Source organism: Pimephales promelas, chromosome 19 (assembly GCF_988280905.1).
Source record: "Pimephales promelas chromosome 19, fPimPro1.hap1.1, whole genome shotgun sequence".
NCBI classification, from domain to species: Eukaryota; Metazoa; Chordata; class Actinopteri; order Cypriniformes; family Leuciscidae; genus Pimephales; species Pimephales promelas.
The window spans coordinates 24,246,879-24,262,573 of record NC_142787.1 but is presented as its reverse complement, the minus strand read 5'-3'; the positions used below and the strand labels follow the sequence as shown (position 1 = coordinate 24,262,573).

Below are 15,695 nucleotides of genomic sequence, written 5' to 3'. Positions count from 1 at the left end.
GTGTTTATATTCCTCGCGGCTAGGTTACTACAAGCAATAGCGACTGAAAGAGAGTGGATAATGTTGGAGTTGGAGCTTATTGGGGTGGAAAAACAGTTCATTTTAGTGAAATTACTAAAACTGAAAGGCAGAAATGAGAGAAGACGTCGGAGAAGATAGTACGTGTGTAAATGCGTGAGAAGGTACGTGCGGAAATGCGTATGAGGAAATACGATGCTACCAAGCCGACCAATCACCGATCTTGCGGTCCGCGTCGTCGCGACGTGTAGTTACATTTTTGAAGAGGTGCGCGTCAGGCAACGCGGAAGGGTACGCGGTATGGGACGCGTCTGTGCGTATGGTACGCCGTACCTACTGCGCGCACCCTACGCAGAAGTATAAATTGGCCTTAAAGACATGTTTGACACTAATAATTGCATTTTCAGTGTACACCAGCACTTTGTAGCATTTGATATTAAATCATAGCAATAGTGCCTGCCGATACTGCATTGAGCAAACATAATAATTATTGTTTTTTTTTCTGTTCTTCGTTTATGTACAAAATAGTGCACGCCCATATCTGTCCACAAGTGCTGAGAATATGTGATAATGACTTGTTTTTATTGTGTGGCAGAATAATTCATGTCATTTCAGTTAGCTTCACTTTTCACATGTCACAGCTTCCCTGTTTGATTTTGGTTTCGCATTACTGGCCGATAACATTAATTACAATAATTAAGTTAATGACACATTGTGAATTGCATGACCAGCCTAATGTTTCTAGAGTCTTGCAAAGCACGGATTGTAATATCTAATCTGGTGCATCTAAATCCAAAAAATATTACATTTTATGATTTTCTTTAGAGGCCTTTTGAGATCAGATCACAGCATTATGAGCCGTCGTTATATTTAAAGTGTTTGCTTGACTTTTTAATGCTGCATATAACGTTTTGCATAGGAATAGTTGTCACTGGAAACTCAGTATCTTGAAGTTTGATTATTGATTGACAAGCACAGTTTTGGAACAGTTTTAGCTCAAAACCCCATTCTGGAAATGTAAAACCTACCAACATCCTTTTATCATATGTTTCAGTCGCATAACATCAGTTAACGGAAATGCCGTCTTTTCACATTAGTTTCTTATCGACATTTAGGAAATATCGCAAAAGTTTTGCGCAAATCTGTAATGGAAACGTGGCTACTGTCTCTGTTTCCATGGCACATTTTGTTGTTGAAGCTAATGGCAACAGTACGCTCCAATTCTTTCTGTCTCTCTCTCTCTCTCTCTCTCTCTCTCGCTCTCTCTCTCTCTCAATGAGCTTCCCTTAACCAGCTAATGTCTACTGTATGTCATGCTAGCTAAGTCAGAAGAAAGGCGGTGCCTTGACGTGTCTTTTTTTCTCTGACAGGTCACTCCGGTGTCCCAGAACGACTTTGGCGATTACAACTGCACGGCTACTAACGTCATCGGCACAGAGTCAATGGATTTCATTTTGATTCAAGCAGGTTTGTGAATGTTAAGAGTGATTCATAAGTGTAAAACAGTTACTAATTTTGTTCATCATCCTGTCAAACACATTTGTTGTCATTCTTGAGGTTCTAATTAGCTGTTCACGAATAATTTCTCACAAAGGGTGTCTTAACACCCGGGAAAACCACTTCTAAAGTCCCCCTTGGTACCCATTCATAATACACAAGGTAGGCGAAACGTAAATCTTCCCCTGACTGAGATGTTTTAGCTTTAGATCAGAGCCTTGTGCTCGTATTTTTTAGGCTGAGACTCTTGGGTAATAAAAACAGCAGGGTATAATTTTCAGGCTGCAGATTTGACGGTTAAATGCGATGCTACCTCTGGTATTTTTGGTGCGCTGTAAAGTGGGGCAGATGTGAAATGGTGTGGAAGGCAGTGAGGGGATTATTTAGTCTCAATGCGATGAGGCAGTGCAGGAGTGACGCCTCTTTTCTACCTCACATGTTTTAGAGCCACCACACTCCCACAGCCATAGTTTTTATTGTGCGATAAAGTCACATTTCTCTAAAAGTGTGTTTTACTGAGTAAATGTGTTCTGTGAGGGAAGGTGATTCATTTTAAAAGAGTCATGTATAGGTTGAGTTATATTGTTATTAAATCATTTTGTTGAGGGAAAAAAAATCTGTTTTATGCAGGGCAGTTGTTTAGTTCACTCTAAGCAGAATCGGTATTTTACCTTTCTGTTTCTGTTCCCTCTGTAATATTATCGCTTTGAAAATGGTTTGAGAAATTAGTTTGCTGTGGATTTACATCCAATATTTTATAAATGATTTGTCTATTCAAAAACAGCTTCTTTTTAAAGGGACACTCCACCCATTTGCATTGTTGTTAGAAATCCAGTCATACTATTGAATGGTCGTGCAACACTCTCTCATTTTCCCCTGAGACGAGAGAAATACGCTATTTACCTTTTTCACTTCCTCCGACAATGACGCAAAAATCGTCATTTTACGTCATTGTAGGAGGAAGTGTAAGAGGGGGGGATTTCCCATAGGGAAATCTATGGGAATCAGCACATAGGGGGTTGGACCTAATGTGCTAACAGACCATTTTAGAGCATTTTTAACAGTGCGTTTGATTTCACCGGCAGAAACTTTTTGAAAATATGGACGAAGGTTCTGAATACGCAGACGGATACATTTTGGAAAGGGTTGGTTACCGAAACGCGGTGCCAATTGGGAACCGGTTTCGGCGTAAACGGGAATAACCAGACTGAATAAAAAAGAAAATTTCGGTGCCTGAGTCTCTGTGTCATGAGGCGCACACGCGCAAAGTCTCTCGCTTTCTCCCTCGTGCGCGCACTATATGGTCTGATCTGTCTCGCATGCGTGCTCTTGCTCACTCGCTCTAGATTTCGGGAGATTTTAACGAATTTGCGGGCGTCAGGGAGTCATTATCGACTGTCTGAAGCCCATATCCACAAGTTTCCGAGGGGCGCTCCTGTAAAAAATAAAGTGGGTGAAACTTCCGGTAAGGCGGCGGAAGAAGCATTTCAATGGTATTTTGTGTGTTAGTTAGCGAAGAGGCTAGCTGTTTTTCTGAGAATTATTTTACTATTTAAAGACGCAAATCTTTTTGAGAGATGTCGTTACGGAGCTCAGGGACAACATGTGCTGTTCGCGGTTGTACGTATAACCGGACTAAACTAATTCAGTGGCTTAAACATGATTGTTTTGAACATAAGCCTAAAACGAAATCAGAGTGATCCTGCCAACGACTGTAACGTTAGTTTCCATCACCTCCCAAAATACGACGAATCTTCCTGTGTACATTTGTTTAAATTCTTAATATTCTATAAAATCTATCAGCATGTGTTTGGCTTTTCGCCACTGATGTTACACCTAAACTCAGAATCAAAGCCTGAGTTGATAGAATACCAAATGTGCCAGTTAATGTATTCAAGTAGCACATTCATTTATAATTTTGAATAAACTCCAAAGCACAATGACTAAGTGTGTATTTTTTATTTTTATTATTTGTCAGCTCACACAACTGTCTGTCACCATGCCTTGATGAGTATTGATTATTAATAATGTTATAATACTCCCAACCAAGTAACTGCGGAGGGTAAAGATACTGTTATTACTGTTACTTTTGAATTTCGTTGAGGTTGTGTTCCCACATCGTTAGCTAGTTTGGATCGCTATAAATTGAATCAACTGTTTAATGAACGAGTGTGAAGTATGTCAAGTCGCGCTTTGTTTACTTTGAACCGGAAGACACGCCCACTTTTGAAGCAAGGCCTCATGGGGCGTAGGAAACTTGTGGATAGAATCACGCCAATCCATTGACTGATGGCGCGGGCGCCGGCTTAATGCTCTTACGTCGTCATATTATATTAGCGCGCATTATCTGATTTCACTGTGGGAAATGAATTCCAGGCGGTAGCGTAGAGTGGAGCTCAACTCTAGTTGACATTGATGGGCGGAGTAGTGGGAGTGGCCTGCAGAACTGAGCATTCCAATGCACTATGGGGATTGTTGTCTACTCCACAGGTGGAATTACCCTTTAAATCCTGCATTATATTCTGACCGCATTATAAAACAATCTACGCTCAAATTGTTAAGATCTTAATGACTTAAATGATCAGGGAGCTGATCACAAAAAAAAATATATATGATCAGCTTCATGTTTCTAACTTTGGGATTCTTGGGGAGGATATGAAGAGCATCAGACACAGCCAGGGCCAGCTCAAGGTTTGGCAAGCTTCCCCACATTTAAAGAGGAGCGTGTCTAATTTCAGCGACTAAGCGGAATTGCAATCTGTTTGAAACTTGTCTGAAAACAGTAGTTTGCCCATTTACGTACCCGTCCAATGTTCAAAGGTTCCAGAAGTTCAAAACAAGCCTTTTTCTGAAAGTTACAGTACAGTTTCCATAGAACATCTAACTCAGAAGTTCAAAGAAAATGGGATTCCTCATGATATGACCACTTTAAGCAATAATTTGGTTTGTCTGAAAGATATTTTACTCGTGCTTCGGGGGAAAACTGTACAGGCCACTGCAATAACAGTTCCCTCGGTGAACCATTCCCCAAGCCCATAACAATCTTTCATTGTTTCAGTTTGTCTATTGCCTCACTCACATTTTTGTGGTGCCCTGCTTGTGTGTGCACTAGTTCTATTGCAGTGTGTGCTTATAAGTGTGTGTGCGCTTGTTCTCTAGATGTTCCTTCGGCCCCCTCTATTGAGCGCGTGGAGCCTTATTCCAGCACAGCAATGGTGGAGTTTGATGAGCCTAAATCTGATGGAGGAGTGCCTATCCTTAAATACAAGGCTGAATGGAGGATAGCAGGCCAAGACTGGACGGACAGAGAGTATGATGTTGAGGATGGTAAGTATCCAACACACACACACATGCCCTATAATAACATTTATCCAGAACTGGAGGCAATGAAGAGAGAAAAACAAGATAGATGAGGCTTTTTGGGAAGCTTATAAAAGCTTTTCCTCATTTGTATGAAGGTCAAACTCTTGATTCTATAGCATTGTTGTGTACCGAAATGACCACAGATTTAGATGATTGTATTAAGACAGGGATTTTAACTGGGTTACATTGTTTTTAAAAACATTGTTCTAAAGCAGACATAATTTGAAATTTAGATTAACAAGGAAGAGCTTTTGTTTTGCTGCTTGTCAATTTGTCGCTTTGTGCCCAGTTAAGATGCTGTGTTACACTTAGAAAAGAAAACAGCTGTTTCTATGACGCATCCTTCAATATAATAAGTAACAAAAAACACTTTCCACAGCTGCTAGCCATTTCAAATTGTGGCAAAATAACCTCACCCGCTGCCATAAAAAAAAGAAAAAAACCCTTTCATTGGCGATATTGCTTGGCAAGCATGAAACGCAACGCAGAGTTGAGCAAAAATAGAATGCGCAAATGTGAGAAAGGGACAGGGTTCACTTGAATGCTAAATAAGAGTGCTCAGAGCAGTTGTCACAGCCTGACATGTGCTCTGTTTGTCTGTGGTACTGTCTGTCTCTCGGGGTGGCGGGGGGGGAGAGATGTCAGTTTGCTCACTGCTGACAGCCTGCTCGCTCTGCCAGACCTCCTTGGGACATGCGTCAGAAACAAGCCTCACACACACACACAAACACGGCCTTTTAAGAGTCAGACTACAAGCCACCTACACGCACACAAACCCCTGCTCAGCCATTGTCTTTTTGATCACTCAACCTTTTGTCAGTCAGTCTCTAATGCATTAGACTGGCGTATAACAGGCATGAAACGGTCTCAAACACGGGCTAACAGATTGAATGAGTAAAAAGAACATTTCTGGTCATTATTGACGAGTGATTGATGTATGATACCAAATTACGAATTCTTTTGAGATTTAGTCTGATTTAGTCTTTTGAAGTTAAATTGTGGGTGATGTTATGATAAACTGTAATCCACATTTCATATTTTATAATATAACTAAAAACATAGTGATGAAAAGTGAATATGACAAGCCCATTTCTTCATTTTCCATGTTAAACAGTTACCGTTATAGAGTTAGGGGAGGAATAATTATTCAAACTTTGGTTCCACAAGGACATTAAATTGATCAAAAGTGACAGTAAAGACTTTTAAAATGTTATAAAATGCTTAAATAAATGCAGAGCTTTCATCAAAGAATGCTGAAAAATATTTATCGTGGTTTCCACAAAAACATAAGCAGCACAACCGTTTTTAACTGTGATAAAAATTATTATTCTCATAATAAATTATTATTATTATAAGAAACTTAAAATGAGCAGTGAATCAGCATTTTAGAGTAATTTATGAAGGATCATGTGACATTGAAGAGTGGAGAAATGGATGTTAAAAATGCAGCTTTGCCATCACAGGAATAAATTACATGTAATTATATTACACATTATTACTATTTTACTGACTTTTTTTTATCATATTATATTTTTGATCATATTTATTTATTTTAGACAAAATGTGGCCAGTTATTTTGTTTACTTTTGTTCCAATAAGGATTGCCCAATCCAATTAGAGGATGAGAACTAATGGTTGTATTTTACAAAAATGAAATGTAAGATGCTGTCCAGATAACTCTGGAGTAATGACTCTAATTGAAGAATTAGGGTTTTTTTGTTTTGTTTTTTTTTATATCAGACTGAAATGTATTTTAGAACAAAGGTGAAACTCAAAATGCTTTGCTGGGTCTTCTGGGAAAATGATGAGAAAGTGATGACTTGGCCCACACACTATCTTTGCCTACAGATGTACCATCAAAAAGTCCCGCAGATTTAGAAAACTCATTATTCATTAAGTTTCACTCACCACTTGCCCCAAGTGTATTTATTTAGTCCATATTTTCGCTTATCGGTTAAACTTTTTCTCACTGCATTTAAATCAAGATATTTTAAATACATTCGAGCCTGTTCATTGCGGCAAACTATTCAAATGAATCATGCCTCATGTGCTGGGTTAATATGTGCCATTAGATAAGGCAAATTGGTATGTCATATGGGTTTGGGATATTCTTTGTTAAAACTAGACATATTTAATCATCTTATTCTATGTTTTTATGTCCTATGTTTCATTGGAGCTCTAAATCTGTCCAAATCAGGTCTCAACGTGATCACTATTGTTGGGCTGAAGCCAGAGACCACATACGAGGTCAAGATATCAGCCATCAACGGCAAGGGTGAAGGAGAGAGCAGCGCCCCGGAAAACTTCAAAACCCAACCTGTCCGTAAGTGCCTCTGTCTTTCTCTCTCTGAAGACCCTAGCACCCTCTTTACCCATCAACCCCCCTTCTCAGTGCAGCAGCAGACCTCACTACCCACAATGCATCCCTTCCCTGGACCCTGCTGGATCTCACTCCCAGGAGATGCATTGCTTGTCCTGCGTGTACTTCTGTATTTATATGTGGATGTGCGTGTGTGTCCGTATGTTTTAACTATTTCCTGAGGACCATTGTGTCACTGCAGCTTCTCACCTCAGCAGTGCTTCCCTGTGATGTGGCACACCTCCCTGTCTGTACAGCTCTTCTGCCGACTGCCAGCATGTGCCGGGCAACAGCTGTGTCTCGTGTCTGTTGATAGCTGTGTGCTCTGTTAAGTGTCGTCCATGTTGATTGGGCACTCTTCTGTAGAGCAGATAATGAAACCCTCTTTAACCTCGAATTCACGATCAGACTCTCGGGATATATTATTAATGATAAGATCTAATCTCAAAGAATCGACTATATTTTGCATCGATATTTAGCATTTGTACAGCAGTATGCTGTAATAAGTAACAGTAGAAAATAATTTCAGATGGTATTTCTCACTAGTTTAATGGTTCAGCTCTAAATATTCACTAGATGTGCTATGAATCTAAGCCTGTTTAAAACAGTAATTTATTTAAATCGCTCCATTTCTAACATTTGTGATTCTATCATAACTTTAGATCTCATAATTGCAACATTTTATCTCAATCGATTTTTTATAATTGTAACATCAAACCTCTATTTCTCATATTTGCAACTCATAATTGTGACTATTTTTCAAAATTGTGCCCTTGTAACTCACAATTCAGACTATAATTTTAAAATGCATGTTTGAACTGTCTCACCACAAATGAACTTGCAATGATATATTTTAAAAAATGTCAAAAATGAGCTATTATTTATCTCAAGATGCACACCTGTGTATTTTCTAAGTCACAATAAATGCCCTAATTGAACTAAAGCCTAACCCTGGCTTAATTTAAGTCCTGTATGTGAAACCAGGCCTATAGTATGACACAATGTCACTATTTGATTATTTTAAACGTTATCTCAAATAGCTGTTTAAGGTTAGAAACAGGCTTCTATAGCTAAATAAAAATGAAGTGAGGTGAAATTTGACGTTGGTTTGCAGAGCTTGATTGTAAAGCTCTCCATTTTAATGAAACATCATCCTTATTTAGATTCTGCAATAAAGTTTTCAAAATTCCTACAAATCTACTGGTTTAATTACTGCATGTCGCACGAAGCCGTTGGATCTGAATGTTCCACTTGGAAGCAGATTAGAAAAAGTCAGTTTGCAAGAAATGTAGGATGAGCAGAAACACAGTTCTACTTTGATTATTCAATTTCCTCTTGCACTCGCGGGGATTCACTAAAGTTTAAATTGCAGAAATGTTTGTTTTTTTTTTCTTGTCACTTTATTAATCCAATTTATTGATCCAATTCAGTTGATCCATCTAAAAAGCACTTTACAAAAAAAAAAAAAAGGATTCGTGCGGCAATAAGCTTGATTTCCATTTCAATACCCAGAAGCTTTGGAGGGAATCTTACAAAAATGTGTAAAGTTAAAATAAAACAAAACCAGACTTGTTTATTCTTCTATTGCGAGTACAATAGCTCATGGCAGGAGTGAATTGCTCCATTGATGTAAGACATGAATTCTTATCTTATTTTTCTTATCATATTTCATCTTTACTTCAACACCCACTGTTTTCAAAGTCCCCACATTCACTCTAATTCCCACTCTCATTTCACAATAACTAATTGGGTCACCCAATTTTGCCATTTTGGGACTTAGCAAGCATAGTTCACATAGTTTAGCCTGACGAAATGGTGATTTTTCTCACTGCTTCATAAGATGAACCTAAAATGGCAAATTGGATTTGGCCTCCTCTCCATCTTATACATTCCTGTTCTCATGTTCATGATTTTTTTTTTTATGGTTCTCATCATGTTTTCCATCTTGTTTTGTTCCCCTGGACATCAGGCTTCCCTTTCAAAAGTAAGTGTACCATCTCTCTGCTCTCTTTCTTTCACATTTCTGTTAGTTTTTTTCCATTTGCTTCTATTCCAGCCATTGCAACACTCCTGCCAGATCTACTAGTAAGCCTTTAAAGAAGTTAGTAAAAGCTTGATAGAAAGTTTAAGACTCCATGAAATGTTATAGATTGCAGTCTTCTTTTCTGCTTTTGAAGGAAGGTTTGTATATTGAAGAGCTTATCCCCTTTTAAATAGGCTGTTACTTAGTCATGAACCTTGATTTGACCTTTAGTCAAATGGCAATTTTAATTTACTGAGAGGAGACTTTCTCCTTCTAGAAAGCATTTGATTGGACAACAAATGTATAAGTCGTTGGATGACTCAGTCATATTTTTGGTGTGTATCTGCTAAAAGTCCATTTTATTAACAATTTTCATGGGGTTTTTAAGAATCTATTGAGAATTAAATTAGCACATTTGCTTAAAGTGGACTCATATCTCAGTGCAAATTAAGTTAAACTTTCTGAGGGGTTTTCACTGAATTAAAAAAAAACTTTTTAATAGGTTTTTCATTATAGTCTTTGCTTAAAAGAGCTATGACAGCTCACTTTATATCTGTTGTTGTACTTTCCAGACGGAAGTCCATTCTATTACTCAAAGAAGGATAAAGGTTTGCTATGTGATCATTTAGACCAGTCCTGAAGGCTTAATTGAGAAAATTGCCTTTCCCCCCCAAAACCTGCAGTAAATATGCACCTGGTTCAACTCCATTATGCTACATTGAGGAATTAACATTTGATTAATTGAATCAGGTGTGTTGGGTCATGCCTTGAAACTAAATTTGAATGGGCTCCCTTGGGTCTGTTGTTAAAATCCTTACATGCACATTAGTATAAAATATTGCTGTTGGTATGTAGATTTCCCTCTAGTCAAAGCGTGCGTCCCATTATCTCTCCATTTCCCCTTGTAGTACTTCACATGAATCCCTCAGACATCTCAAAACAAGCTATTTATTTCACACTCCTAGGATAGGCGTGACCTTCTTGTCTAATGTTGGTGTTTATTTGGTCTTTAATAAGCGGCTTTGGATGTTGTTGTTGTTTTTTTTGGATAATAAAATAACAGTTTGTGATTGAGGGTGAGGGTGATTGTTTTGCAAGAGGCAATTGTAAAACATTCACACTGTAGAATGACTAAAGCAACAAAAAAAAAACAGTGATTAAGCTGATTGTGAATTTAATTGACAGTATTTTCTTGTTGTTCTCTCTATTGTTCTCATTATTTGACTGTAGAATCATTCTTATGATTAAAAAGAGTCGATGGGCGAGGCAGAGACCGTATCTCGTAATGGTATTGGGATGTGGTCGAGTTCAGATGAGATTGATGGCGTTGTCCGCTCTTTCTCCGGAACTAAACCTGCGTGAATTTAAGAGGTGATTGGCGGCACAATGATCCAGGCACTCCAAACACTTACTAATCATTTATCAATTTCTACATGACAAAACGAGACCGCCGGCAGAATCGACACTTGTCAAATTATGAATACACGCATCTGGTGACAGTCCAGATTGGGTTTATTTGTCACAAGTTTCCAAACCAAAGCAAAAAATCACTACTAAAGTAAATCTTCTGAAGAAATCCAAACAATAGCGGAACGTTTTTGCAGGCTTTCTTTTTTTCTCTGTGAATATGAACAATTATAATCAAGTTTTTTTTTTTTATCTCGGGAAACAATGAGTCTTGCCATATTTAGGGGACCCAATGACTTCTTGAAGCAATAATCTCACCCTAAAATTCTATCATTTACTCATCCGCATGACTTTCCAAATATCTATGCTGTTATTTTCTCAATGTCCCTGGTTAAAAAAGAAAGTTCACCAGTCTAAGTTGGTTTGCGACCATCTAAGACCAGCAAACCAACTTAGGCTACGTTCACACTGCAGGGCTTAATGCTCAATTCCGATTTTTTGAAAAAATTCGATTTTTTTGCAAGGCCCTTCACATTTCCAATTAAATGCGACCTTTTGTGATCTCCTGTGTGAACGTGAAATGACCCAGAAGTGACCCGCATGCGCAGAAGATTAATCAACGGTCAACGACGTCACTTGTTTTTTGCGGAATAGTCCTTTTTTTCCATATGTTGCGAGCTTTTGTTTTATTATTATTATTGCCACAGCCCATATACAAACACAGACAACAATTATTTTATCGACGGGCAAAGTTTGCACATAAATGTACGATTTTTCCGATCCTCACCGAGGCTCGTCATAAACCCCGTTTAATTGATAGTGCGCGTCCTCGGCGCTCCTTGCTTTGTCACCGGCGGCCGCGGTGCGACACTGGTGGCTGGTGTTGCCAGATTGGGTGTTTTTTCGCTACATTTTAAGGCATGTTTACATGTGTTTTAGCCAGGTTTTCGCCTGGAAGGCTCTATAGAAATCAATCTGGCACCCTATGTACAAAGTTATACTGAGAAAGAGCGCACGTTCACAGACACCAGAATGAACGTGTTCACAGTAGTGTTCATCAGGCATTAATACAGTATATGAACGTGTTCAGGCACAACACTGGGGAAGAGACATGTCTGCAGCGGCCTATAACGCGTTGGAGTTAGCGTGTATTGGCTAGCTACAGGTGCGTGCAATGACGTGCGGGTCGGATATATGTGACCTGGCCGTTCAGATTGAAGTCGCATTTCAAAAGATCGGATACATATCGGATTTGGACCACATACCCAAGTGGCCTGGGTCGCATTTGAAAAGATCGGATCTGTGTCGTTCAGACTGTCATGAAAAAATCAGATACAGGTCGCATAGGGGCAAAAAAATCGGAATTAGGTCGTTTCAGCCTGCAGTGTGAACGTAGCCTTAGTTTTCTTGGCTAGTTTTTGGGCACTTCTCAACAACTAAACCAGCTAATCACAGATTGGCCTGGCAATGAGAACAACTTAGACTAGTTTAACCTAGGAGGTTTTAGGATTTGCAAGTATTTTTTCTCTATACTATGAGAGTTAGTAACCTACTTGCCTAAAAAATGACAAACATAATTCTGAATGACTTCTGAAGCTGTAGCTTTGTTTTACAAACTAGTCAACATCTGATTAAGTTGGACATTTAACTGACATTGCAAACAGCAAGTTGGAAAGGATTTCGAATAGCTCCACAGACAACAACAAAAAAACATGCAGGTTAGGAACAACACAGGGGTGAGTAAATAATGACCAAATTTTAATGATTTGGGTGAACTATTGCTTTAACAGTTGGGGAAGTATATGATAGATTGACTCCATCCATAAAGCAGCAGCATGTCTGCAGTGAGTGGCATAACTTGACGTAGATGGAGCTTCAAGTAAGATGTACGGTAGCGCTCGCAGGTGCTTGTCAGAGATTTATCACCAGTGGCCATCCTGCAGTCTCAGCCAATAGAGTGCCCAGAGCGCTGAAGGAAGAGGGGGACGACACAAAAGACTATGTTGCCAGTAGCGTGAGTGAGTCTTTCTCTCCTCCAGAGCAAAGATCCATGCCTCTTGCCTCCACAACCTGTAGAAATTGTAAAAGAGCACTATAAAATTCACATTACTGCGGTATGTGCTGCAGGGACTTGCGATTCAAAGCAACAGAGCTCCCTCTCCACTTTATGTGCTATGAGCGTGAATGAAGAGGCTGGAATTGTGTATGGAGATGGAGTGATGACAAAGCTAGCTCGGCTTGTCACGTAAGCGATAGAGGCAGGAGTGGTGGACACCCCTGGGAGTTTTTTGATGGATAATGCCACCTCTGCAGCTCACTGCACTAGGGTCATGTTGGGTGACAGCTAAAATATTCACTGAGACAAAGAGGGACTCTTTCCATGACTGTGTGCCAGGCTTTCTGATTGCGAGCCTGTGTGCAGGTCACCCCGCTTCCCAGAGGGCAGGTAGACTCCACTGAGCCTTATTTGATATGAATGTGATCACCGCAGCACAGACCGCAAAGGATCAGAGAGCACCGTGGCAGGGACTGCACCTTTTGAGACCTACAGTGGAAATTGCCTCTGATAAGAAAATAGTAGATTATACAAAGTTAAAGGAGGTCAGCTCAGAAACCAATGCTAAATTCAAAGGCAAATGCTGTGTAAAAAAAAAAAAGAAAGAAAAGTGTCCCGCTGTGTTAATTGGTATTGACAATGTCTTTTTTTCTGCATTCAGTGCAGAAACTTTCTTCTAATATATAAAACATATCACAGTCAGAAAGCAAGGTAACACAAATTATTATTATCATTTGTCAGATGGTGATGTTTAGAGCTAATCTTTTTGTCTTCATTATTGTTTTTTTATGTTGAAAATGTTATTTTTAATTGGTTAGCCATTCTTTAACATTGGGCCTTTCATAAATGGCAATGGTAAACCTCTCAACTTTGTAAATAACTGCCATTTATTCTCAAGTTAAAATGATTTAACTCAACATCCCAAAACAAAGATGGAATATTATTGCACTTTTGTTAATTATATTCTTTATTAATGTTTATTCAAAATAAAAAATATATATTATTATTTCGGCAAAGTTGTTTTACAATCTAAAACATTTACAATAGCAAAATAATAATACTGCTTTTACAAACGCAGCTGCTGCCATTTTGCGACTATTTTTTTGTACACTGTTGGATTATAAGATACAACCATACAAACAGGTACGAAGCGAAAATGCTGTTTAAAACTGTCACCGTCCCACAGGTGGGACGTTTGCCACTATATTTTTAAAACAATAATATCTTAGTAAATACCTTAAATAATGTTGACAAACTATATATCATTTGAAAGCTTACAATCTCTAGTTTCCATATTTGGTGATTGATTTTCCAAATAAATTACAGAGGAGCCATAATTTATCAATATAAAACAAGAATATTTTCATACTCATAAGGCGTGTTCAGACCTTTATTTTATAATGGCAGTAAACATAAAAAATCATGAAGAAATGGTAGATACCTCAGTTTGTTTTCATGCCAAAAGTTCAAAAGATAGAATCCATTCAATTATTTTGAAAAAAAAAAAGGTCTGAAAAGTTTGAAATATCAAGAAAAAAATAATAAATTCACCATTTGTGACGTGGCAGCTAGCTATGACTTACATGCGTGTTCTTTTTATGTGTTTCTTAGAGGTTCAATTCATATCAAAATCTGCCAAACTTCCCATGCTACTTCTGAATAGGATCTCTACTTCAGAAATTGTATGAAAATTGTGAAAATAATGGTTCATGTCACTCAAAACACGAATGGAAATGCAGGCGCCCTTATATGGGCAGTAATGGAGTCTGATTGTGCCCTAGTGAAAAAGTTTGGTACTGCGCTCAAACAAAATCTTTCTGAAAGCTCATTTTTTGAGATATCAACCTAAAATTTGAAACACAACTTGTTCAGATTTTTGGCTTTGATCTTTCTGCCATTTTAGAGTAGCCCAGGTTTTGAAAATATATATTTTATGTAAAATATGAATAATTAATATTTTTGCATTGTACATTTCCATAAACTCAAACTTCTATAACTTTTTTTCTGTTTCAATTTCTTAATTTATTTCACTTCTACAAAAATCTGCCAAATGTCTTCTTTAAAACAAGACCAATCATATGTCTATATTCCAAAGCATTCTTGAATTACAACCATTTAAGTTCGAAATGTGCATTTTCATGTCTATTCAAAAAAGGGGGGGTGACAGTTAACAGGTTAAAAAGTGGGATGACTGTACAGTATCTCTTAAATGTAGTTTGAATTGCCACGAACTGCTCTCTCCACTGAAGCTTTGCGCTTAAGTAGCCGTGTAATAAGCAGGGGAATAAACCGCTTAAAGTTGACCACACAAGCAAGACCTGATCACCCTGTCGGTGTTTATTCTGAGATAACAACCGGCTAGATGTACATTATCCCCTTACTTGTACTGTATCAGTTCTGTCTCAAATACGATCCAACTTGTAGAACCAAACCTCTTTGATAACACTTAATGCAATCAGAATGGGAGATAGAAAATAGACGATGAAACAGTTTACGTGGCACTTCATCAGATTGTGCTCAGTAATTTTGTACCCCTGAGATATTCATTACATTAAGTCTATTGCCTAGCACATCTGGTGGTTCTCAGTAGTTTCTCTGCATCAGTGCCGGTGAATACAGCTCTCACAGATAGAGACACAGGCCAGCGACCTAGCAGATGGTCCACGTCCTCAGGTGAAGTTCTGGAGTGCTTTAATTGCGATCACCACTGTAACAGCATTAACACCACCTTCCTTCCCTTTGACATGAAACACTTACGATGTGATAATCCTTATTATTCTGCAGAGCAATTTTCTTCTCTGTATGCTTTGAACCTCACCCTCTGCTCTGTGATATCTACAAAGCAGTACACAATGTTACTGCCCCTAGGTGTTTCATCAGATCGGAGCTGATAATACAGTCCCATTTTAGCATGCATTTTCTCGTCTGCAGAGCTGGAGACCAAACTGAAGGAAAGAGTAGTTTTTTTGTGA

At 38.5% G+C, this 15,695-nt stretch overlaps 1 protein-coding gene across 7 annotated transcripts in view; it reads left to right on the top strand.

Moving 5' to 3' along the window:
* ncam1a (neural cell adhesion molecule 1a) overlaps positions 1-15,695 on the top strand; it is a 225,338-nt gene that overhangs the window by 177,622 nt on the left and 32,021 nt on the right. For all 7 annotated transcript variants that reach the window (XM_089123802.1, XM_089123803.1, XM_089123804.1 and 4 more), the window contains 3 exons: positions 1,389-1,485; positions 4,675-4,842; positions 7,076-7,201. In XM_089123802.1, coding sequence (XP_088979928.1) covers positions 1,389-1,485; positions 4,675-4,842; positions 7,076-7,201 — 391 coding nt within the window. The remainder of the gene's footprint in view (positions 1-1,388; positions 1,486-4,674; positions 4,843-7,075; positions 7,202-15,695) is intronic.